At 37.1% G+C, this 23,552-nt stretch overlaps 1 protein-coding gene and 1 long non-coding RNA gene across 3 annotated transcripts in view; both read left to right on the forward strand.

Moving 5' to 3' along the window:
* LOC107103762 (myosin-binding protein H-like) overlaps nt 1-18,514 on the forward strand; it is a 19,504-nt gene extending 990 nt beyond the window's left edge. Inside the window, exons 2-14 of one of the 2 annotated variants that reach the window (XM_015403577.1) lie at nt 886-945; nt 1,140-1,202; nt 2,242-2,376; nt 2,779-2,946; nt 6,161-6,249; nt 6,344-6,539; nt 6,816-6,955; nt 7,062-7,221; nt 8,929-9,065; nt 11,313-11,499; nt 11,587-11,638; nt 17,609-17,643; nt 17,838-18,514. In XM_015403577.1, the coding sequence (XP_015259063.1) occupies nt 886-945; nt 1,140-1,202; nt 2,242-2,376; nt 2,779-2,946; nt 6,161-6,249; nt 6,344-6,539; nt 6,816-6,955; nt 7,062-7,221; nt 8,929-9,065; nt 11,313-11,499; nt 11,587-11,627 (1,376 nt within the window). In that variant the 3' untranslated portion in view covers nt 11,628-11,638; nt 17,609-17,643; nt 17,838-18,514. The remainder of the gene's footprint in view (nt 1-885; nt 946-1,139; nt 1,203-2,241; nt 2,377-2,778; nt 2,947-6,160; nt 6,250-6,343; nt 6,540-6,815; nt 6,956-7,061; nt 7,222-8,928; nt 9,066-11,312; nt 11,500-11,586; nt 11,639-17,608; nt 17,644-17,837) is intronic. The other variant, XM_015403578.1, reaches the window with a different exon arrangement.
* Nucleotides 18,515-21,719: 3,205 nt separating this feature from the next.
* Nucleotides 21,720-23,364, forward strand: LOC107103764. The gene is made up of 3 exons (XR_001482204.1): nt 21,720-22,148; nt 22,255-22,290; nt 23,117-23,364. It is a non-coding gene; the product is annotated as an uncharacterized LOC107103764 (long non-coding RNA).
* The last annotated feature ends 188 nt before the right edge of the window (nt 23,365-23,552 follow it).

Raw genomic sequence — 23,552 nt, forward strand, 5'->3', positions numbered from 1 at the left:
ATAAAAATATAATAAAATACAATACAATAACCCACTTTACAAAACATTCAGCAGTCTAATGGCAGTGGGGAAGAAACTGTTGGTATTTATAATGGAATTATGTTGAGAAGGATAGTTCTCTATAACTGTTAAAGAAGAATGGTAGTAAAAAGTTATTTATTTAAAACATAATTGCCACTGTTTTAGTTTAGGCTGTGTTGTAAAAATATTTAAATAACAAGCATCATCATTTTGCACCAACAAGCATCAACAAGTTTTCATACTCATGTTACAGGGAAGGTAACTGACTATGCAAGGCCTCCAAAATTGTTATGATGTAAGTTTTTTAGTATCAAAAATATGTTGAAAATCTTTCTGACAAGGCCTCTATGATGTGATTCCCAAGGTGTCTGATGATCTAAACATAGATCTAAACATAGTTACACCAAATATATGTGGCTGCTGTCAGTTGTCGATAGAAGGAGTCTTTAGTTAACTCTGTTTGTTTGTGTTTGCATTTATTTTCTGTTGTGCCATAATTCTCATCACTAGACTTCATGGCTTATTTTTCTAAGTGGTGAATTTAATAGATTAGCTGATCCAGATTTTAGCTGCTAATCACAATCTGTATAAAAACTGATAGCAAAGCCAACGATACATGTCTTATGAATGAACATCCAATAGTTCCAGCACTAGTCGTAAATAAAATAGCAGTTTGATTGCAAACTTGTTTCTTGATCATAAATTGCAGTTTGGTTTTTAAGCTTTTTCTGCTATGATCTTTGCAGCTGCTTTGCTTTAGTAGCTCTTTGTTTGGAAAACTAAGAAATGTGCTGATTTTTAGTACAACTAAAAAATGAAACATAAATCACTAACTTGCTTTTCTGAATGGCATTTTAATGATAGCTGCTGCTCCCATTGCTAAAGACAGCGCTGCTCTTCCTGACACAGATGCTCCAACAGATGGTAAACACAAAATTAAAATAACATTAACATGCAGCTATGCTATGAATTGGAAATAGTGAGTGGTAATGTGATTTGTGCTTTATTAAATTCCTGTCTGGTGCAGAATCAAAAACAAGTCTTACACATAGAGCATTAAGAACGTACAATCACATTAGTTTATATGTTAACTTTTTTTTTTTCTTTTTTTATTACAGCTGCTCCAGTGGAAACTGTAGTTGAGGAGCCTCCCAAGGCCCCCACTCCCCCTCCTCCTGCAGGTAACCTGTCAGTGTCTTACAGTTTGACCTGCTTTCTTCTTACTTTCTTCTAAAACTTTTTTAGTTTTTTGTACACATGTATTTCCCTCACTATAAACAAACATGCAAATTTCCTTTTGTATTATATACACTCTTTTATATTCTCTGTTGTATTTTTAGCTTTAATGGCATCTTGCTTTAACCTTCCCCTTTGTACTCTATATAAGCTACTGGAACCATAATATTCATGAAGGAGTAATCCCAAGGGATAGATAAAGTTAAGCCTAAATCTAAGTCTAAGTTAAGATTACAGCCTATGTCAGGAGATGTCCAGGTTCATGGAGCACAAAGATCACACCTCTTCATTCAGAAGCTTCAAGGCGCAAAACTCCTTGTGGCCTTCAGAATTTCTCAAGAAAAGGGATAGAGGAAAATAGTTTCCATGGCGGAACAGTCACATACGGGCCTCAAAGCAGAGGTATAAATGACGCCACCAGTTGACTCCCAGTCAGTTTGGGTGTTCTTGAGTAATAATTATCCCTTTCTGTCTTTCAATCCAACTGACTGTTGAGAGAACAACACTTTTTTTGGCACAATTGTGCCAAGTGTAGATTTTGTGTTTCACATAACATAACATAAAAATAGGAGGCAATAAGACAAAAATGGACAAACCAAAAAGAAAAATTTAGCTAAACAAGAATAAATATTGAACAAAAAAAAAGCACTACGGTTAACCAAGGTGAAGCTGGTTTGAAGTACTTAGGAACTTAAGTTTGAGATAGGAATAAAAAAAACGACTCCAAAGTTTTGAGAAAACGAATCGAATGAGAAAAAGAGCAACAAAGAAAACACTGATAAACTATTGATGTCAATGGCCTCAACTTTGTTTCTCAGTTCAATTTTTTGCTATTTAACTGATATTCTTGTAGATTAATACCTCTTGATGGGGTTTATGTAGTGAAACAGTGCACTATTATACAATGCAACTGTGTTGTGACAAAGGGTAAACAACCTCTTAAAGCTTGTGTTTTCCTCTCTCTAATCACCCTGTACCATGCAGTCCCCAGCAGTGCTCCACTAAATGTATCTGTAGAGGATGTGAATGACTCCAGCCTTACCATTAAGTGGAAAACACCAGAGGCTGTCGGTAGCTCAGGCTTGAGCGGATACACTATCGAGTACTGCAAGGATGGGAGTAAGTGTCTGTCTGTGAGTGTGTTTATGAGTGTGAGCGCAGAACTTGTGAGTCTGCACCTGTTTCCAGAGTGTCAGAAGGCAGAGAGATTTGTTGCTGGGCGCAGACCGTATAGGGTAGACGTAAGTTCACTGGCTGTCGCTGTATCCTTTGACACTGCTTTTAGAAGTGCTTGTTTGCTCAGATGACAGCCTGCCATCTAAAGTTTCACCATGCTGGTTCTTACTGTATGTTCTCGTGGATAGCTTGTTTCTACAATTGTGTTGACAGGTGATAAACCATTAAAAGTGTCTGATAACACTTTGGAAAGACATCCTTCAGACAGCTTTTTGATGCAATCGTTACATAGGAGTAAAAGTGAAAATGAATCCACTCTAACACAAACATTGTGTTGCTCTGCAGCAACAGACTGGATTGTAGCTAACGAGGAGTTGACCTTGGCTGACCGCTACTGTATCAGGGACCTGACAGCTGGGGACCTGCTGCATGTACGCGTCGTGGCCGTAAACCCAGGAGGCCGCAGTGAACCTGGGGTGCTTCCAGAGCCTGTTCCAATCCGTGAGATCCCTGGTGAGTCATTGTCAGTGTTAGACTACTCACATTCTTTGTGCTTAACTGTGCAGTTTTACTTAATTTCAGGCAATAAGAGAAAAAAATTGCTAGAATAATTTTTGATGTTTTTATTTACCTGGACATGAATGCACCCTTAGAAAGAATCCCATAGAAAACTCTATAAATGCAACTCTATGAAGAATATTTACTGGTGTTAAACCAATCCATATTTTTTTTTTCAAGTTTTCGCTCCTGCTCAGACCTTATGACCTATCCTTAAAATACCCCTCCTGCAAACAGAGAGGTGGAGACGGTATTAAATGTGGACCTCTGATGGGCTGCACAGATGGAAAGACGTAAATCCTACAAGTGCTGACAAGTGCTTTCGTTGGTCGTATATCAATCTCTCACTTGCATGTGTCCAGAAGTGACGGCATGTTTTATAATGAAGAAAAAGGTTAACCACTTAGATGTTCTTTCTAGAAGCATTTATTTATGTCTTTTAATGAACAGCAGCAGCTATGACGGTCATGTTCTGAAGACTTGGCCTAGTCAGCAAAGAGGGTCAAAATCAATTTGTTTCTTTAAGGTGTGTGAGAATGTGTCAAGTGCAAAGGAAATTATATAAAAGTAATAATTGCTGAGATGTAAACATTGGGCCTATTGCAAATCTAAGGTGAAAGCTCAGACATGCCCGTCTGAGCTGGGTACTGCAGAGGGAGATTCCAGCTTTAAGGAGGTCAGCACTATCAGTACTAAGGATGATATATTGCTAGTCTCAGTCGGGCATAAGGAAACATTTGGGTAATGAGCCTCTTGGCTGCCATGCACTTTACTGACACGGACCTCGTCAGTGCCCACCTTCAGCCAATTTATTTATGTACTGCTTCTCTGGCTGTCCTTCATTCTAACTCAGGTATGGCCTAATGACATCATTCATGCGAAATAAATAGGTTCACCTTATGCAGCAGATTGAGTCCCTAATTTTCCATTTATGTTACCCTTCAAAAAATATTACCTTTTAAAATTTTAGATATTTTAAAATATAATCTTTCAAAAGAAAGGCTTTAAAAAAGATCCTGAATAAGACCACAGTTTAGTGTATTTTCTATGTATCTTATCTTAAAAGGTGATGTGATGACTTTACGTGCTTTGTAATAATACTGTGACTCCTTATTGTGCTTTATCTTTACTTTTGTTTTGAGAAGTTGTTAATAGCAACGGTAACCTTTGGAATCTGTAGTCCTCTAATGCATGTTTAAGCTTTTCTTATATATAGCCAAGAATGTGGAGAGTGTAGGGATGTAAAAAAGTATTTGCATCCTCACATATTTAATTTCTTTGTTTTCTCTCTGTAAAAACAGCAGTTATAATCAACTAATTCTTAATGTTAAGATATAATGTCACCCAACATAATGTCACCAAAACCAAATGAACATGTCTATTTATCAACTTTTCTTCCCACAATTTTAAACATTTCTTTAAATGTACGTCAATATCAAATGGAAACATGCCTAATTTTAAAACGTGCTTACTTAGTAACAGATGGGACTCTGCACCAGAAGTGCTAATCTTTGCCGAGGTCTTTCCATTTCAAAGTGAGGTATGGTGCTAAGGATCAGGATGTATATTGTATTTCAGAAATCTCTAAGCTGTTTGCGGTGCTTAAGGGCCAGTATTTTAAAAGTTATAAAAGTATATAAATTTCACTCAATATGTTACCTTCTGTTCATTTGTCATAAAAAGAATCATCATTGTTACTAATAAAAGCAGTGAACAGACTGAAGACAAACTTGAGAGGGTATTCACATACGTGTTGACATACCCAACTTATCCACTTTCAAAGACAGAGCTTGCTGAATATATTCTCTGCATGTGGTTTAAACCATAGGGAACACATTGAACCTTTGAGGAACACATACGACCATCCAAACAGAAGTGCTGGCCAGCGGAGGGAAGCGAAACATGAGCCTAATTAATGGATTCTGGGTGGCTTGTTGGTGTTAAATTCAGCTCTGTGTCAGTCACATATCGGCATGCACATGCCGATGAAAGCAGACTTGTCCAATATGCGCAGAAAGCTTCCCTCAACATAGATACTTTATCTCCAGACAAAGACTGATTATGTATTATTTGTAGTCCAACTTGCCACCTTGTAGATTCTGCAATTCCAGTGACTCTTCTGGGCATTGCTGGCAGGTTTGGTAATTAGAGGGGCTCAGTGTTTGAGCTGCATCTGGGGCCAACCTGAGCTTCCTGGGAAACGATGGCTTCCGTTGCCGGATCCCAGCATTATATAGTAACAGTTGTAAGGATAAAGGGTGATGATGCATGTCGGATCAGAGAGTGAGAGAGAGCGAACATGGAGCACAGTGAGGATGATGAACATGAGACTGATGGGGTGTGAGAAAGAAGGGAATTTTAAGTTGATGAGAAGAAATGGCACAGGGTTTTATATGTCGTCTAAGCTCATCTGACTTTTGAGATATGTGCTGCTTATGCAGGATTATGTGAGACATACTTTTCTCAACCCTATCCTGAACAGCGTAGTTAGCATACTGGCTTCTTAGATGTTACAGAAGTCCCAAGCATGATGTCATTTCATCCATATATCAGTATGCAAGGCAAACTGCAGCAGCACATAAAACTGACTCTAGCTGTGATATTAGAGCTCAATGGTTAGTTAAAAATTATGACATCTTCATTTCTTTGCACAAGGTGTAGAAGAGGCGTGTGGGGATTCAGCCAAGTTTTTTCTTTCACTTAAGTTATTTAAGGCACTGCTGGATGAAGGGTCTTCCTTTTTTACCTCTCCTTGCCCAGATACAGTTTTTTTTTTTTTTTTTTATAAACTTCTCTCAGAGCACATAAAACTAGCCATCCATAATTATTTGTAGTCATGTTAAAATGTGCAAGGAATTAAAAAAATATGTATGTTCATTTGAGGAAAACTGTTTCTCACAGAATTAAATTCCACTAATATATTTCAACAGAAGCACATTTAGTTATGCCTGTGTGAGCTTTCCCTCATTTTGTCTGATCCATTTAGCTCTGTGTCTTGTTGATTTGCCATCCTGAGGCAATGCAACTGCACACGACTAAAGAGGAAACACAAAACACTTTCCAGGATTAAGTCTAGAAAACTGATACATTTTGTGCAGTATTTAGGACTGTAAACTAAAGGGGAGACCATTGAAAAATAAAATGTATATTTTATATTGTTTCATTTTAGAAAAACCCAAGATCCGCTTGCCTCGCTCTCTCCGATCCTGCTACGTCAGGAAGGTTGGAGAGCAGATCAACATTGTCATTCCGTTCATCGTAAGTTGCCAAGTGCACATTTACATTTTAAATCTTTAAACCTTAAAAGACAATGCTGTACATTGGGAATCTTCTGCTTTTTTAAATCTCTTAGGGGAAGCCCAAACCTGCAGTGTCCTGGCTAAAGGATGGCCAACCTTTGGATAAAAAGAGAGTCAACATCAGGAACAGTGACTTCGACAGCATCATGTTCATCCGCAGTGCTGAGAGGGATGACTCTGGCATTTACGAGATGACATTAAAAGTGGAGAGCTTTGAAGACAAAGCAACCATCACCCTTCAGATTGTTGGTCAGTCTCGTTTACCATGGTTCATGGTTACAACCCCACTGAGCGCACACAAATGTAAACACAAGAAGCATGTTTATGGAACTTTCTGAGTCACTCTAGACAGCAGTGAAAATGCTCTCGTTTGACTGATTGACACACAGCTGTTCCTGTTGAAAGCAGAGCATAAACAGCGACCTTTGACCCTTTGTTTTTTAAACCTTTACCCTGCCACATAAACAGCAACTCAGCTATGATCTGAATCTTTTATGTATCACTGACCCTCGTTTACGTCCTCAGACCTCCCGGGTCCACCTACGAGTGTGAAGCTGGTAGATGCGTGGGGTTTTAACGCTGCACTGGAATGGACTCCACCAAAGGACAACGGAAACTCTGATATCACTGGATACACTGTTCAGAAGGCCGACAGGAAAACTGGGGTATGATTTGTGTGAAGAGCTGCAAAAGCAATACAGCAAAGGATGCTGGAAGTGGGCGTTATTTATTTGCACACCTGTAAACAGTCTGCTGTGTGTCCATCTACAGGAATGGTTCACAGTGCTGGAGCATTACCATAGATTAACAGCCACCGTGTCAGACCTAATCATGGGTAACTCATACTTGTTTAGGGTGTTTTCTGAAAACCAAGTTGGAAGGAGTGAGAATAGTGCTGTTACCAAGAATGCAGCAACAATCCAAAAAACAGGTAACTCTATGGCTGCATGCAGTCCTCTCATTCAAAATGTGTTTATATGAGTATAGCTTTACAGTCAGCACTTGCGGCTTCGTTAATGAGCTGCAGTTAGTCATTTAGTGTCTGAAGTGAATACTTGAGGAGCGAAAATGACCTTGGCACTGCTTTAAGATCTAAGTAGGTGCCTGTCTTGGCCAGTGTTCAACTATAATTGAGATTCATTTTTAGAGCCATAAAAATATTAATACCTCTGACAGAGCTGTGTGTGTGTGTGTGTGTGTGCAGGAACAAGTTTATGCATAAACCTGTCAAGAAAAATGGTTGTGCAGTTTATCTATATAAGACTGTATTAATTATGTGGGAGTTGTCCATTGATGCTGTGCACTAAACCATTATATGAACATTGCCTAGATAGTTATTCCGTTATATTACAACTAATGTTGCATTAATGCAAAAAGTGTGGACTCTAAATTTTGCCTGAGGCTTCTAAAATGGACCTATTTTTTTCTTTTTTCCTTTTTGCTGTGAAAAATAGATAATAAAGAAAAACTTACAGTAGCCATTGCCATAGGATCAACTACATATATTTTAAAGTTATTGTGGAGGATTTGCGCGATTTTTTTAAAACACTCACCCTCTCCACTTTAAAGAGAAATGCCCATGGACAACCCTGTAACCGCTCCCAAGAGGGAACCCCCATTAAATGCGTGCGAAAGTATGCACAAACCCATTTCTCCTTGTACACGCTCTGTTTAAAAGTTGCTGTTCTCATCACTCAAACAAGCTTACTGAGTCCGAACGTCCACCCTAACCCTGAATCCCTCAATCACTATATAGAGTGGGGACTATATAGTGGACTTTATAGCTAACCCAGTTAACTTACTGTTCAGACAGATGATCACTTCTTTTTGCTCCTCATTTGACACGTAACTACTCCTCCAGCGCACTGTGCCTCCACCATCTTTGCTATTAGTCGCTGCTGTCAGGTGGCAACAGCGGGCCCCTGTGACACCAAATCCCATAATGCTTTGCAACGAAAGCATGCAAAGCATTCCAGGATATAGCTTCAGTGAACTTCAGTGACTGTCCGAAACCGTAGCTCACCACGCCTGAATGCGCAGAATAAGATAGCTAATGAGACAAGCACGTAGAATGGCCTTACGTAAACATATCACCAGAATGATTTACAATTAGGAGGACCACCTATTTAGATGGCCCACCTGGAAATAACAGATCGTCATCTATACCTTTAAGCCAAATTGTGCTTGTTGCCTACAACATTAGCTCAAAGTTGTTGTTTTATCTCTGATATATTGATAGTTGAAATTGACATAATGACCAACAAATAACATATAAGGCGTTGTGGGAGTGTTTGCCTAGTGGGTTAGAGCAGTGCACATGTGCTTTGAGAATGTTGCAAGTTACTCCACTCTGGGTTCTTAAGCAAAACCCTTAACCGCACACTGCTCCCCAGGCGCCACATAATAGCAGACCACTGCTCCCCAAGGGGGATGGGTTAAATGCAGAGTTTGAATTTCCCCATTGTGGGACAATAAAGGGAGTTACATTAAAGTCACAGGTTGCCCAAGTAGTTCTGATAATTATTTTGTTATTTGACAAATTCAAACCCTTTTTAGAGTGAACACTTGTATAAATACTCTATACTCTACGTATTACAAACCATACAATGATGAAATAACAGTTGTGTGTTCCATATAGGTATTGTCTATAAACCTCCTGAGTATCAGGAACATGACTTCAGCGAGGCGCCAAAGTTCACTACACCTCTCATCAACCGTGCAGCCACTGTGGGATATACTACCAAGCTGCTGTGTTCTGTTCGAGGATGCCCCCGAGTAAGAAAATAAGTTGATATTATGAATAGCGGTTCATAGATATTAGCTCTCCTTCGTTCAGAGACTTGGCAAATATATGTTCTTGAAATACATCTTCAGTCTTTAAAGATTCAGTCGAGAAATACATGGTAAAAGTACTTTTCTTATATTTCCTTCAAGTAATTGTTATAGGGAACATATTACATTAAACTGTTAAATATTAAATTATGATCTGATAACAACATATGGCTGATTATTGAATATATGTGAAAAAATGCATTTAATAAACAAAAAAAGAAAAAAAAAAGCTATGAACACACATCTAGAGTTAATTTGCTGAGTTCTGAGGTGCTTTATGTTTGATATTCTCTTTGCACACCCTCAGTTTGCTTGCTTTAAATAATCTGTAAAGACTGTATGCGTTTGAAAATGTTCATACCAATCTTTGAAAAAGAAATGATTTAGCATCTTAATTATTTCAGGAATCAGTAGCAGCTGGAGAAAAATGCCTTACTTGGACTCAATCTGCTGTCATTCCTTCATTATAATGAGTTGAACTTTAGTGCATTTGGAGTGCAAAAGGTAGTGGCAATATGACTTTAAATGCTTAAACTGTCAAGTTGTTAACCAGAAAATGGTACGCTGGTAGATTTCATGCATGCAGGTAATAGGAAGCTGCCTCCTAGAAGTACTGTAGTTTCATCTGCTCCCCTTAAACACCTGCTGTTCCAAAAATATATTCACACAGAAACATGTATTTGTCAGAATCTATTGTTATTTCAATAAAAGTTTTGGCTGAATTTATTTAATATTGCTTAGGTCATAAATCAGAGAGTCATCTGGTCTAACCTAGGGAACCAATCTATTTCAGTGATCTAGTCTTGTGCCAGCTGTTTGTAGTGAGCAGGGAGCAGTCTTTCACATGTGACCATTTTATTACATACGGTACATCTTTGGGAGCTTAAAATCTTTATTCTATTTTAGTTTTGTGCAGACATTATTTGCCTTCTGTTGTATACTCTCTCTCTTTTTTTTTAACCCAGATGTAATCCTTTACCATCCATAAATCTTTGCTTAGTACTAAATGTGTTGTTTTTATTTAGCCTTTGCTTAAATAACTACTCTTTACTGTGTGGAACGGATCACAGGGCCAGCTGAATCTACCGCAGATAAATGTTTCCAATGTTCTGATAAGCTATGCTCTCTGATAGAAAGTTACACATATGGAGGAAGAGGATACATTAGGAGCCTAAAGAGGAACACAAAAAGGAGCCCGTGATAAGAAGTTAAGCTTGATGTACTTTTATGTCTACATGGACAGGCTGCTTATTCAGAGGAGGTCCTATTTTTATCATCCATTCAGGCTGCAGTGTGCTTCCCTTATCAGTGTTAGTGACAGTTACTGTTCATTTTATCTCATGGAGGTAGAAGAGAAAGGTGTCTTTGGGAAACCAGTTGTCTTTGTTATCTAAATAAGATTAAGTGTACAGACATGCTTGTACTGAGGCACAAACACTGTTTGCATCCGTGTTTCTGTTATTTCTAGACAGTAAAAGATTTAGATCCACAGTAAGAGTAAAGTGGTCTGAGTAAAATGTAAACAGTTTACTGGAGGTATATTTTTAACAAAAACTCTTCGTTGTCAATATAAAGTTTTCACACTTCATCACATTGCAACATCAAACTACCAATTGTTAGGATTTTATGTAATAGACCAACACAAAGCACTGCATCATTTACAAAATACATTTTGGAGAAATTATATATATGCATTTTCCTTTTTACTCTTATCCCCAAAAATACAATCATGTGCAACAATTTTCTGCAAAAGTCATCTAATAAGTAAAGCTTGATAAAACAATACACTATGTTTTGGTTAGCTGCAGTTGGAACACTGTTACATATATTTGTGGCATATTTGCATAAAAAATTTAATTTGTGAGCCAAATTATAGGGGAACAATCAGGAAAGCTAGCTGTATTTTGAATATTTCTCTATTTTGTAGAAGTTGAAAAATTTTTTGTAAACATTGAGCTAAAAAGGAAATGTATTAACAGTTATTATAAACTTCATGCCTGTACATTGAGAAATAGTCTGTCAAAGTGTCAGTCATAAGTATGAGGGCTTGTCAAGCAAGCCTCATGGGGAGCAAAGCCTTGCCCTAAATTATGTCATAAAACTAAAAAAAAAAGACCACTAATGTAATAGAACTAAAATATATATGTGAAAAAATTATAACTATATTAACTTTTCACATTTAATTTGCAGCCCCAGATTGAGTGGTTGAAAAATCAGATGCTTATTGGAGATGACCCCAAGTTTCGTAAGATTTCTAATCAAGGCATCTGCTCATTGGAGATCCGCAAGCCCTGCAGCTTTGATGGTGGTGTGTACACCTGCAGAGCCAAGAACGCTCAGGGTGAAGCTGTGGTCTCCTGCAAACTGGAGGTCAAACGTATGTACTTGTATTTTATAAAAAAAAAAAAGTAATGCATTCAATTGTAAAGAATGATTGACTCCAAGTATCAATCTCTCCAAACAGAGGTCATTCTTCCAGACGCTGCCAAAGAAAAAGGAAAATAAGAAAAACAAAGGTAAGGATAGCAGGGAAGCAGAAAATCATAAGTAAACACCACTCGTTAAATATTACTTTTTTTAACTACATTCTTCAATTTAAATATTACATTATAAAAAAATACAGCTAAAGTAAATACAATACAAACATGGTTAAAATGTCTTAAAAGTTCATTGACAATGAGTGAAAACAATATAAATAATACATGGATAACTTTTGTGATGATATTAAAAACTAAGGGACTACTGTTTTTTTTTAAAAAGAATATTGACTTAATTCACATTTTAAGACCAGACATGGGTAGAAGAATTTCCTTTTGGTAAAACATACTCTTTAAAAATAGTTTTTCATAAAGCAAATACTAGACGGGATATATAGATGTTATTCAGCTTAGATAAGGTCTCATTTTCCCATCCAGAATTTCTCGTAAAGAAAAATTTGCATCGGTTTTTGTATTGGTTTTACATTGAAAACTATAAATGAGACAAAATATTTCAGTAATGCATGGACAGAATCTGAAGACCAATAATTCTGCTGACCAGGCGTTGTTAAGCTTGCCTTAATTTTTCCTTTTCAATCATTCCTGTTAATCTTTTGTCCCTGTAAATGTCTTTAACCCTTGATCCGGATTTATGCTACGTTCAGATTGCATGCGTTAGAGGCAGCAGAAGCAGCTAGTTTATATGCAAAGGCAATGGTTAATGCGCATCAAGGGGCAGCAAAAGGTCCCGCAGCACGTTTTGAGCACCAGGGAACTGAAGCAGTGCGCATGAGCTTCTGAGCATCTGATGCGCGGGATGTGCTGCAAAAGTAGTAGAAGCTGGAGTTGGAAAAATTTAGCTTTTGCCATTCGACTCACCACATCAACCAGTTCAGAGAAGCTGATCTGGAAGCTGGGGGAGAGACAGACACAGCACTGCTGATGCAGATCGCTATGATCACACCTCTGAAACAGTTTATTAACACCTAAATTACCTTAAAATGTCAAATCCTGCCGGCAAAATATGTTCGATTTCATTATTATGGTGCCTGTAGTTTGGATTATGTATTTGGATTATTATGAAAAACGCCTTCCAGCCGCCACGAACAGTGGTGAAAAAACCCAGAAGAGGCTACCGGGCCAGAGGCTGCTGTTGAACTGGATTCCAAGTGGCAGAGCACCACTGGTGTATGGGGGTCTGAGCGGCTCCGACAGCGAATTAATACTTGAAGGCAGAATCACAATCTTGATGAACTGACTGCACAGATTAAGTTTTCAGGTAGACTTTCTCACTTAAAAACAAATTAAAACAGCTTTTTACCTACTTATAAAAATAAGATAAAGTTAGACCACTCATTGGAGAGAAGACAGTAAGTCACTGATAGACAGATAGGCTAATTTGACTGCAAAAGGTGTACCGCTATTCTTACTGCACTTTATTAATACTTTTATGTTTAACATACTGTTTTAGATAAAACTTTATTTCACTTCAAATCTTGTCTGACCAATTTGCTAAAGATAACTTGGCCTCAGCAGCATGACTTGTGGGGTAAAATGGAGAAAACCTGAAACAAATATTTAGAAAGGAAAGGAAAATGTGAAATAAAAATAAGCCATGTGCAGGAAAGTAATGTAACTTTACTTACATATTTTCTTATCTCTTCATACCATTCACATGTGTATCGGACTTAGGAAAACACTTGCAGCCACAAATGTGGCTGCAGGATAAAAACTGTTTTTGAGCTCTGCCTGTTCCTGAGCAGCCTGCCTGAAGGTTAGAACAGTCTGTGTGTAAGATGAATCCCTGCATCCTGTGTAAAATGATGCATTCACTCAAAAGCGTTCTTGGCATCAGAGCATCTGATTTACATGCTAAGTCTATAAGGGACAGAGTCGATAAGCATCAAGAGGCCCTGCATCACTCCTGAGCTTTAGGGGAGAGGCATTGTGGTGTCCGATGCTGGAGTTAAAAAATCTGAACTTTAGCAGCTTAACTAAGACCGTCAAACAATCAGAAAAACTGAACCAGGAGTTTTCTGGGTGAGTGATAGTACATGTAAACTCCACAGATTTTAAAAGCCAGACATCTGTGATCATTATTAAATCACTAAAACATATACTTACTGAGCAAAACTACAGCAAAACAGTTAATAAATGCCCACATTAACTAAAAATGTTAAAACCTGCCAACCAAACTATTCTAATTTATTTTCGGGCACATGCTATTTTTACCGCAAGTTTAAAAAAGGCTTTATATTCACCTTTACCTGCTACGAAAGGCAAGAGGATGTCCCTGAGCGACTGGGCGACTATCAGAACAGATTATTAAGTAGGATCATAATCTTGATGAAATGATTGAATATATAACGTTTTAAGGTGTTTTCTCTCAAATATTTGTTAAAACTATATTTTTACAGCAGATCAAATCAAATAAAGCTGAGCCACTCTGTTGAAAGCAACAAAAGAACAGAGCAGCTCAATAGCTGGAGTGGCGCGTCGAACATCCTGAGCATTTTACCTCAAAATGCATCAGTGTCCAAGTTATGGCAATGCATGCCTTTTGGACATTTAAAACTGTGTGAACACAGCCCTTCTCTGTGGTGGAGGGAAAGCTGTTCCCTAAACTTCTCAGTTCAGCCTTAACAATCCCCTGCAGAGCCATTCTCTTTGCAGTAGGGAGTGCACACAATGACACATGTGCAAAGAACACTCTCCACCAAATAGTGATAAAGATATTTTAGGGCAGAGCTCTGGAGAACAGCTCTCCACAGCTCCCTAAGGAAGTAGAGACACTGATGGGCGTTCCTGACCAGACGGAAGTCTTGGCACTCCAAGTGAGTTCACAGGATAAATGCACACCCAGGCAGCCTGTTTGCAGCTAGAGACCATATCCACACCTGCTTGTCAGAGGTACATGCAATGAAGAGGATTGTTTTCCATTCTGAGTCTTTCTGTTTTCCATTCTTAGCCTTCTTCACACAAATGCAGAGGTTATTCTCTACACCACTGCCAATTGTGTTAGACATCTACCCTGTATATGGACTAGTTGTTTGTGATGTATCCCAAAAGTGCTGTGTCATTTCCAAAACTCACTATGTGACAGCTAATATGCATGCAGAGTAAAGGAGATGTTGCTATGGATACTGACAGTTCGAGATCTAATGGTCAGAAAGTGATGTTAAGGCTATAGTTTGGTATTCATTCAGGTCTTTCACTGTGGAGCACTTGGGGACAGGGACAATAATGGAGGACTTTAATCAGGTAGGGACAGATGTCAGTGACAGAGAGGGCTCATACACCAACGTTCCATATTGCCTTAGTACCTGCACTGGGATGTGGTTAAAAAGATGGTCCAGTCACCAAGAGGTTAGTTTGGTCCTGATGGGGATGTTAAAATCCTCAAAGTGGGCATACAGTAGAACCTGTTGAGTCCATCTGGCAATGAGGGGTCCTTGCAGCTCTGATGTAATAGCCCATGATGCATTTGATGGCCATCCACATGTGCTGCAGGTCATTGGTTGTGTCACTTGATCACCAAAGATCCACCAATTCCTGGGCATATATGAATTTGGCCCTCGCAATGCCTACAGTCTTTTCCTCCCTTTTCAGACGGCTGGTTGTCCCTGTCCTGAACACAGCATCCCTAGCTTTGAGCAGAGCTTTCAACTCACCATTCAGCCAGGGTTTCTGGTTTGGATAATAGGTTAGAGATTAAACAAAGAACAGAGGGGTTGTAATCTATGTGGCCCCCTCTCTGAAGACAATTTGTGCTAATCTGTGCAATGTAAACAGCCCTGGTGGACAATGGCTGCATTAGCTCCAGGTAGGATGTAAACAATGATAAGAAATAGAGATAAATTGGTTAAAAGTTTTTTAAAGCAAATGAATATAGCAGTTGTTTTGATATCAGTCTATTCAATCCGCGACAAGTGTTGACAATAGCTTCTGGCTGATTATTGGAAAAGATATAGATTTTTCTTCCACCATTTACATAAGAAAAATGACACAATGATAGCACATGTTACACATGTCTCAAATAAAACAAAAAAGAAACATTAGCAAATTAAACAAAATGTGGACAATAGCTAGCAAATGGAGGGGAGTGGCTATGCATTATCTTCACAAGATTTCAAGGCATGGTTGCTGAAAGCACTTTTGAATCAGCTAACACATGCACGTATTGGCCGATTAGGGATACAAGAAAAAAAGCATAATTATTGCTCAGAAATATTGACCGGTTGATGTGTTGCTCATTCTCTAGTGAAGACCGCTTTATTCAATTCCATTGGCAACATAGCATTCTGCAGTCATATATTTGATTACCTCTGACCAGTAGCTTTATACCAGTCCATAGTTTGTACAACAACCTTTATTCATGCACATACAAAGTCCCTCTCCCAGTTTTTCTCCTGAGTTGTGATCACACTCGGAATAACTTGGAATAACTGATGACTGTTGATCTACGAGGCTGAATCTGGCGTGTTAATGTTAAGTCAAGTTTCTGTTAGGCAAACAGCAGCAAAGTTTGTCATATCTGTGCAAACACGGCTCCAGAAATAACATGTCTTTGGTATCCAGAGACCAGACTTGTGCAAAAAAAGAAGTTCATAGGCTTCCTAGCCTTAAGGTGTTAAGGCCAAAACATCTGCCAGCTTCCCCCTTTTCTAATTTTGGGTACGTTTCCTCTTGAGTGTTTCTCCCTGCACTTCGCTACGGTAGTATGATGTCCTTTAGGAGCTGCTTTCTACCCAGTGTGGATTTCATTCAAGGGGATATATTAAACACCAAACTGTCCCTGATTGAAATCAGTTCGATTGAGTTATATTAGGCCACAAACTTAGCACTTAACAAGGAATTAAAATGAGGCTTGATTCAGGTGCTGCAACAAACAAATAATATTTAGAAGTGAACAAATTATTGATCACTTGGGAATCCCAAAGGGTAAAGAAGTAGCTAATAACTGAAATAAGAGAAGTCATTAGTGCTGACCAAAGAACTCCCCTCAATTAAATTTGAGCAAAATCAGTCCACACTAAGGCACAAATAACAGCCAGATGTATTTGAAAAAATAAAAATTACATTGTCTCGGCTGGACTGGCGACCTGTCCAGGGTCCACCCCACCTTTTGCCAACAGACTATCAGAGATAGGATTGGCCCACCGCGACCCTGACAGAATAAGCGGAGAAAATGGATGGATGAAAATGTACATTGCAATGATATATTTTGCTCCATTTAATGTACAGTTACTTTTACAGGACCCAGTGTATTATGGCATAACCACTGATTTCAAAGTAGTAACAATAATGCACACTAAATGCAGATTATAACACACTCACATCTGAAAAATGTAAAGTCCTTCAGACTGTAAGACAAAAACATCAACCGAGAATAAAAAGAGATTCAAAATTATAAAATAATTTTCATAGAGATGCCCCATGATTATAAAGCAATGTGATTCAGTGGACTAAATTAATGAGTCTGGAATTTTTTCAGTCAAATAGAATCATTGGTTGTGTTTGGGTGTTTTCCCACCTTTATTTGCAGCATTTCTCCTACAATTACGTTGACAAAAGAGAAATCTGATGCCAAATAATATCAGTTCCTAAAATGCGGAAGTCCTTTTAAAAAGAATGCACAGAAAACAGTGATACATGGAAGGCACCCTTAGGAGAGACAAAGGTTTAGACATGGACCATCTTTAAGTGGGAAGGTAGCAGTGATGTCAGATCAGAGATTCACAGCTTCTAAAAATGACTCCAGATGATTTGACAAACAGCCAAACTCATCACATTACCATGAGTTGAAGGCCAAGAAGACTGCTGTGAGGAGAAGGAAGGCTATGAGGGCAGAAACAGAACCAGATAATCCTTGGGGGAAAGTGCATCCTTGATCCAGCAGGAGTTTAAGGCCTTAATCCATGCACATTTTAACAGAACATTCTTGTTTAAAGTGGATTTTAACACCCCATTACTCCATTTAAATCTTGTCTTTAATCATCCATCCCACAGCAATTTAAAGGAACAGCAGATGTCTTGGTCTTAAGGTGAGTTTAAAGCATCTATTTTCTACTTTGCTTGAAATTAACAATTGCATTTTGGAATCTGTATCTTGTAAGAGCAAGACAGCTCTTATGTGCATGTGTTTTAATTTAATATCCTCTGAATTCACAGAACTAAAATGTGAAAATTATTATCATTTGTTGAATTCCTCTCTATATTTGTCTAATCTTTCTTTCAGTGTTAAGAGTATGTGTGGAGATATAGCGGCTGGCTGGGAAGAAGCATGTAGGCAATGAAGATGGGGACAAGGCAACAAGCCAACATCCAAATATTTATTTACAAACTAACGTCTTGACAACTGCTCTACTTATAAAATGCAATACAGGCTCATTTTCAGTGTTAGTTTAGATGGAGATGTGTATGTAAAACTATATTTTACACTTTTACCTGCTTGTGTTTAGATTTAGCCTACAATAAAAAAAATACATTTATTAAATGGGCTAAAGCAAAACCTCATCATGTTAATTAAAAGTGTATTTTATTACAAGTCATGTGGGTTATGTTGTGTCCTTTAAGGTATGTTAAACTGAGCAAATTAGAATTTTGGTGGACATTAATATCTCCTTAAATTGGAATATCATTGAAAAGTTTATTTATATTAGTAATTTAATAATAAAAAAGGATATTCATTTCATACAGGATTACTTATTTTGATATTTATTGTGTGTTTACTTGGTTTATAGATACTGAAAAACCAACTATATAGTTTTCATCAAATTTGATTATATAAGACCACATCATTATTTTTATTTTCTATAAAGGACTGATTTTTTTTAGCCATGTCATGGGCTACACAATAATGGAAAAGACTGCTGACCTGACAGTCATCTAGAAGTCACTGTCACTCTTTATGACATATACTCATAAGGAGGATAAGCCTGGAAGATGAACATGTAGTAGATACAGAAAAGGGCAGAGGGCTTTTCCTCCAGGTAAAGGGCAAATCGCGTTTCCTGAGTGGTCATTTGGTGACAGGCTTAACGGAATGACTGTGTGCTTGCTTTATAAGTCTGTTTCCATACTAGTAATGATTTGGGGAAAATTGTAATTTACTTGAATTGGTCCAGTGTGTTTTATCAGGTCTATAGTGAACAAAACAACCCATCAGATCATTTAAGAGTACCTCATGATTCCCACAAGCTTTATATAGATTTTTATTTAATTTTCCAGATTAGCCTCTGTTTGCACTGCTAATACACCAATATACCAATTTAATGAGCATAATATGACTCTGTTTGTACAGCAAACAATCTCCTCTTACCTAAACTCCATATATATACTATGATTGATTGTAAAGAAGAGGACTTGAGCTAAGCAACTACCAACAAGTGTAGGACTGCTATTAAAGCAACCCTGGCTTCTACATCTGCAGGCACACAGGTTGACATCCTCCCTGCTAGTCTATTGATGCAGCAATTCATGCAAATCTGTTTTTGTAATTGTTCTCATTTCATATTCATTTTTTCATTTTTTATGAGCGGTGAATCTCTAATTAATGGAAAGTAATAAATTAAAATTTGAATTAAATTCCTGAAAAACATTTTAATTATATTCTTATTGATCGAGATACATCTCTGCTAGGCTTAATCTGTTGGCTCTAGAGACAGGTCTAAAAATCACAACTTCCTTTTTAAGCAAAAGAATAAACTGTTGCTCCAGTTTTTAAGTTTTGTTTGATGTATTCTTTCTTTGCAGAACAAGCACATTAAAATAATATATACTTTTTTTAAATCTCTTTTTCAAAATACAAGTAATTTATCAAATATTGCATATTATATTAAAGAATGACTAGAGCAATGGAGGAAGAATCACATGTGACATTAAAAACAAGCTTTGGATTTTTTTTTTTCTAATTTTGTTTGATTGTCATTTTGTGTTGGTAAAATCAGGTAGTGGGAACACTGTGTCAATATACAATTTCACAGCAAATCCAAAAGTATTAGAAGCACAAAAATGATGCTACAACACAATACACATGCAAAGGAAAATGATGAAAATTGTGAAAATAACTGCAAGTTAAGAAAAGCTGAAAACCAGTGTAGGGACAAAGGAATAATGAAGTAGTCCAGACCTCTAGGGGAAGTCAATCATTAACTCATATGGGGTCAGAACACAAACATTACCATTGCTTGATTCCTAATACCTCAAATTGTAGCTCCAACCTCCTACCTCCTATCCCTTCAGCGTTCACGGTGTCAAGATAAAAGCACTATTCACAGCAGGGAAGAGGCTGCTAACTGCTGTGCTGAATCCAGAAAGCTTTCAGCCTTATGGAGGTCATTACAACACAGAGTACATGGATGATGATGATGATTGCATTGGCCGTTATCTCTCTTCAGAGAGTTGTAGTGAATGGCTAAAGCATTTTTTGTTAAACTTTGTGAGGTTTGCTGTGGCTATACATCCTGTCAAACAAATGATTGTGGGAAAGCTCCTTGTGGCAGCTAGGGATGTCAAGAAGTTCCTATACGAAGTCCACTTGCACCAGGAAGCACACTGCTTCATGGTCCTAGCTTCTTCCCAAATGTCAGCACTATTTGGACAGCACTTAGGGTTAACATGGATGCACTTCTGTCATGGCTTAAGTGTTCTTACTGATTTGAGTTTTTTCTAATGAGCTTATCACTCACTCATTCTTCTGATTCCTCCAACAGATCAGCATACATCACACACCATTACTCACAGTTGTCATAGCTGAATTAAAAAATATACATTGTCAATCTATTACAAATTGTTAAATTTACAAATTAATATTTGGCATAATGTGCTCTGCTAATCATCAGGAAATTGTTGATCGTCGATCTATTATTAATGTTTTATATAAAATGCAATTAAACATCTGAGAGTACTTAATCTGGCTATGTCACTCCACCTCATCATCTTTGTCGTAATTTTTGTATTTATTACAATATTGACTTTAGACTTTAGACACCAGACCCTAGGTGTTGCATGAGTTGATGAACAACTCCCCTTTCTTGTGTAAGTTAAATTTTTGTGTTTACTAGTATCATTTTGTTTTTCTTTTTTTTGCACGTCTCACTTTTTTTTTTGTAGGACTTCTTGAATTTGCTGTGAAATAATTTATTTACATGGTGTTTGCACCCTTTGCTTGTCTCACAGCAGGCTAAAAGCAAACAATTTATGCTTTACTCATTTGGTTTGTCATTAATTAATGCCCTGAAAGCAGTTTTCATTAACTGGAATAGTTAAAAAAAAAACAACTTTAACTTGTTCTGCTTTTTTTACATTAAACAACATAATTTAACATATTTTGATTAAATAGAATATTATGTCATTTGATATAAATTTGCTTTTAAAATGACTTAACTGTTTATTAAAGCAGCAGGCAGAGAATATTGGACTGCTAACGCTGTGTGGCAATGTAGTTAATAGATTATAATTAATTCATCAAGATTCCTTATCACAACAAACTGATCTATGTTTAAAGGTGTGAAATATATTATAAATTATAATACTTGCTATGAATAGCATTAGCAGGTGGCTCAGATTGAAAATTCCTTCTAGAATGCATAACCCACCAAGTGATTTCCTGTGAGATACTGACGCCTTGTGGTAGATTTGATCATTTTGTAGAATGACAGAGGAACGGAAACTTGCTGCATCCTTGCACCTAGACAGACAGGAAGTGTTTTTTTTTGTAAATAACTTTAGCAGCAGTCAAACAAACCTCACACAACAACATAATTATAGCTTACTTTACTGTACATCAACACTAAAAATAATATGTTTATTCTTAAATAAACTAAGACATAAGCAGAGTTTTCTTTGAAGTTGAAGTTGTGGGTTCTATATTCTGGTCATCAAAAAAATATGAAGAGCAGTTTGTGGTTATAGAAAGAGCTTAAAAGCAGGCAGTCATTTCCGCTTACATGCCTAAATAAGTTGCAGGGACGTAACCAGAGTATATCTGCAAACTGTACTCAGATTGCTTTTAGAAAAGGTTTTGCTTTCCATCCTTTATATCACAGTCAATGCAAATTGTTTCCTTTAGGAGGAATTGATAATGCAGCTCATATTTCAATTCTTATTTTAGAAAAAAACTTTTTTTTTATTGTTCCACCTTTGTCTCCCCTCAACCTGTTTCTCTCATATTGAGAAAGGATGAATTCAGCATCAAAATCACCAAAACAACTGTTCTTTCAATTCCTCAAATTCTCTGTCGGGTTTTAGGAACAAATCAGCATGTTTAACACTCAAACTTTTCAGTGTGGTTCACCGACAGGAAACGTTGCTAAAGCAACAGAATTGGTCTAAAAAAAAAAAAAAGAACAGCAGATGTCAGAGTAAGAGGAAATTTGCTATCCTGAGGTGAGATCAGAATTTTTTTGTGTACACCTTCTCGACTGCAAGCTTATTTCCTTTTACTGCGCCTCATTGCCTGGCAGTTAAATTACTCAACTCAGTAACACAACCTCCACATGTGAAGCTCAATGGAAAATGTTGCTTCCACGGGTCTTCGCGCTTATATGTAAGTGTTTCAATCTTTGAAACAACATCCTTTATATCTTCAAAGGTTTATAAAGTTTATGCATATTTTATTTATTACTAAAATTTTTTCTCATGTGATTTAAAAGGTTTGACTGCTGTCTGTGCAGCTCAGGATGAAAATGGTAGGAAGAAAAATCTTAAATGAGCCTACACATTGACTAACCATATTGTATTGTTCTGATAGTTGGCTGCCATTTCCGTCTAACATTATCTTTCTTAAAACAACTTCCCACCATTGTTCTGTTAATCTAAACTTCCAAACATGCTTGCACTTTCTTCTGATATCCTGAACTACTTTATTGGGATAATTTTAACTAACAATCTGACCAACGCCATTCTCAGGAAGTAAACATGAGAAGCATGAAGTAGGCTATTAGTTGTCATGTGTTTTGCAGTCATAATTTTTAACAGAAGGTACATTAGTTTCCATGTACTAAATTGTGTTGGTTGTGTCAGAATTTGTCTTTTATATGGGAGATGGTGGTTCTGGTGCCAGTACTGGCATGAAGTCTCAGGCAGCGTTAGCTTGGTGGTTAAAAAACATGGTGAGTTTGTTCAGGAGAGGCTGCAAGAACCTCAGTTTGAAGCACATACTGCCACTCTGGGTCCCTGAGTGTTAGTCACCGGACGCTTTGTGCAAAAAGCTGCTCACTGCTCCTCTAAGGCGTGGGCTAAGTACAAAGAACACATTTTGTGGGAAAGTACAATTGCATGACAACTAAAATTGATCATTGATAGAAATCCCATTTTATAATAATGTATGAATTACACCATTTTAAGTTAATTTGTTAATCCTTATGCAATCCAACTTAATTTCTCACTTATTTAGTGGATTCAAATTTTGAAATGCAACATATATCATCTATAAAATCTTAAAAAAAAAAATGAAATGAGAACCTAGTACTAAATTCAACTTTAATCTCTCCTCTCTTTTCTTCTCTTCATCAGATCAAACCACCACTATTCCAACACCTGCCTATGGTAATATTTTCACACTGGCTCCTTTTATTAAAGAGGAGATTTTTCAAGTTTTAAATTGCTAAGTTTTTCAAAATAAAATATCATCTTAAGAATGTGTATTAAAAAAGTATGTAAAAAAAAAAAAAAAAAGCCCAATTATGGTGCTAAATTGGCGGAAAAGTTGCGATACATAGGGAATAACACAGGAAATGATCTCTCTTAACTGGGTATTGAAAATGTGTCATCAGTGCTATTTTTAAAGTCTATATTAGTTTTATCAGTTTATATATTTTACATATCTTTTTTTCTGGCTTCTATACCATAGTCACTGTAGTTTTAATTTGAATATATATTAAGTAAATTTTAACACATGATCAGACTCAGAATGTGGCGAAAAATACAGATTAATTCTGGCTTATTTAAG

The sequence above is a fragment of the Cyprinodon variegatus genome, unplaced genomic scaffold (genome assembly GCF_000732505.1).
Source record: "Cyprinodon variegatus isolate N-32 unplaced genomic scaffold, C_variegatus-1.0 Scaffold1524, whole genome shotgun sequence".
Lineage (NCBI taxonomy): Eukaryota > Metazoa > Chordata > Actinopteri > Cyprinodontiformes > Cyprinodontidae > Cyprinodon > Cyprinodon variegatus.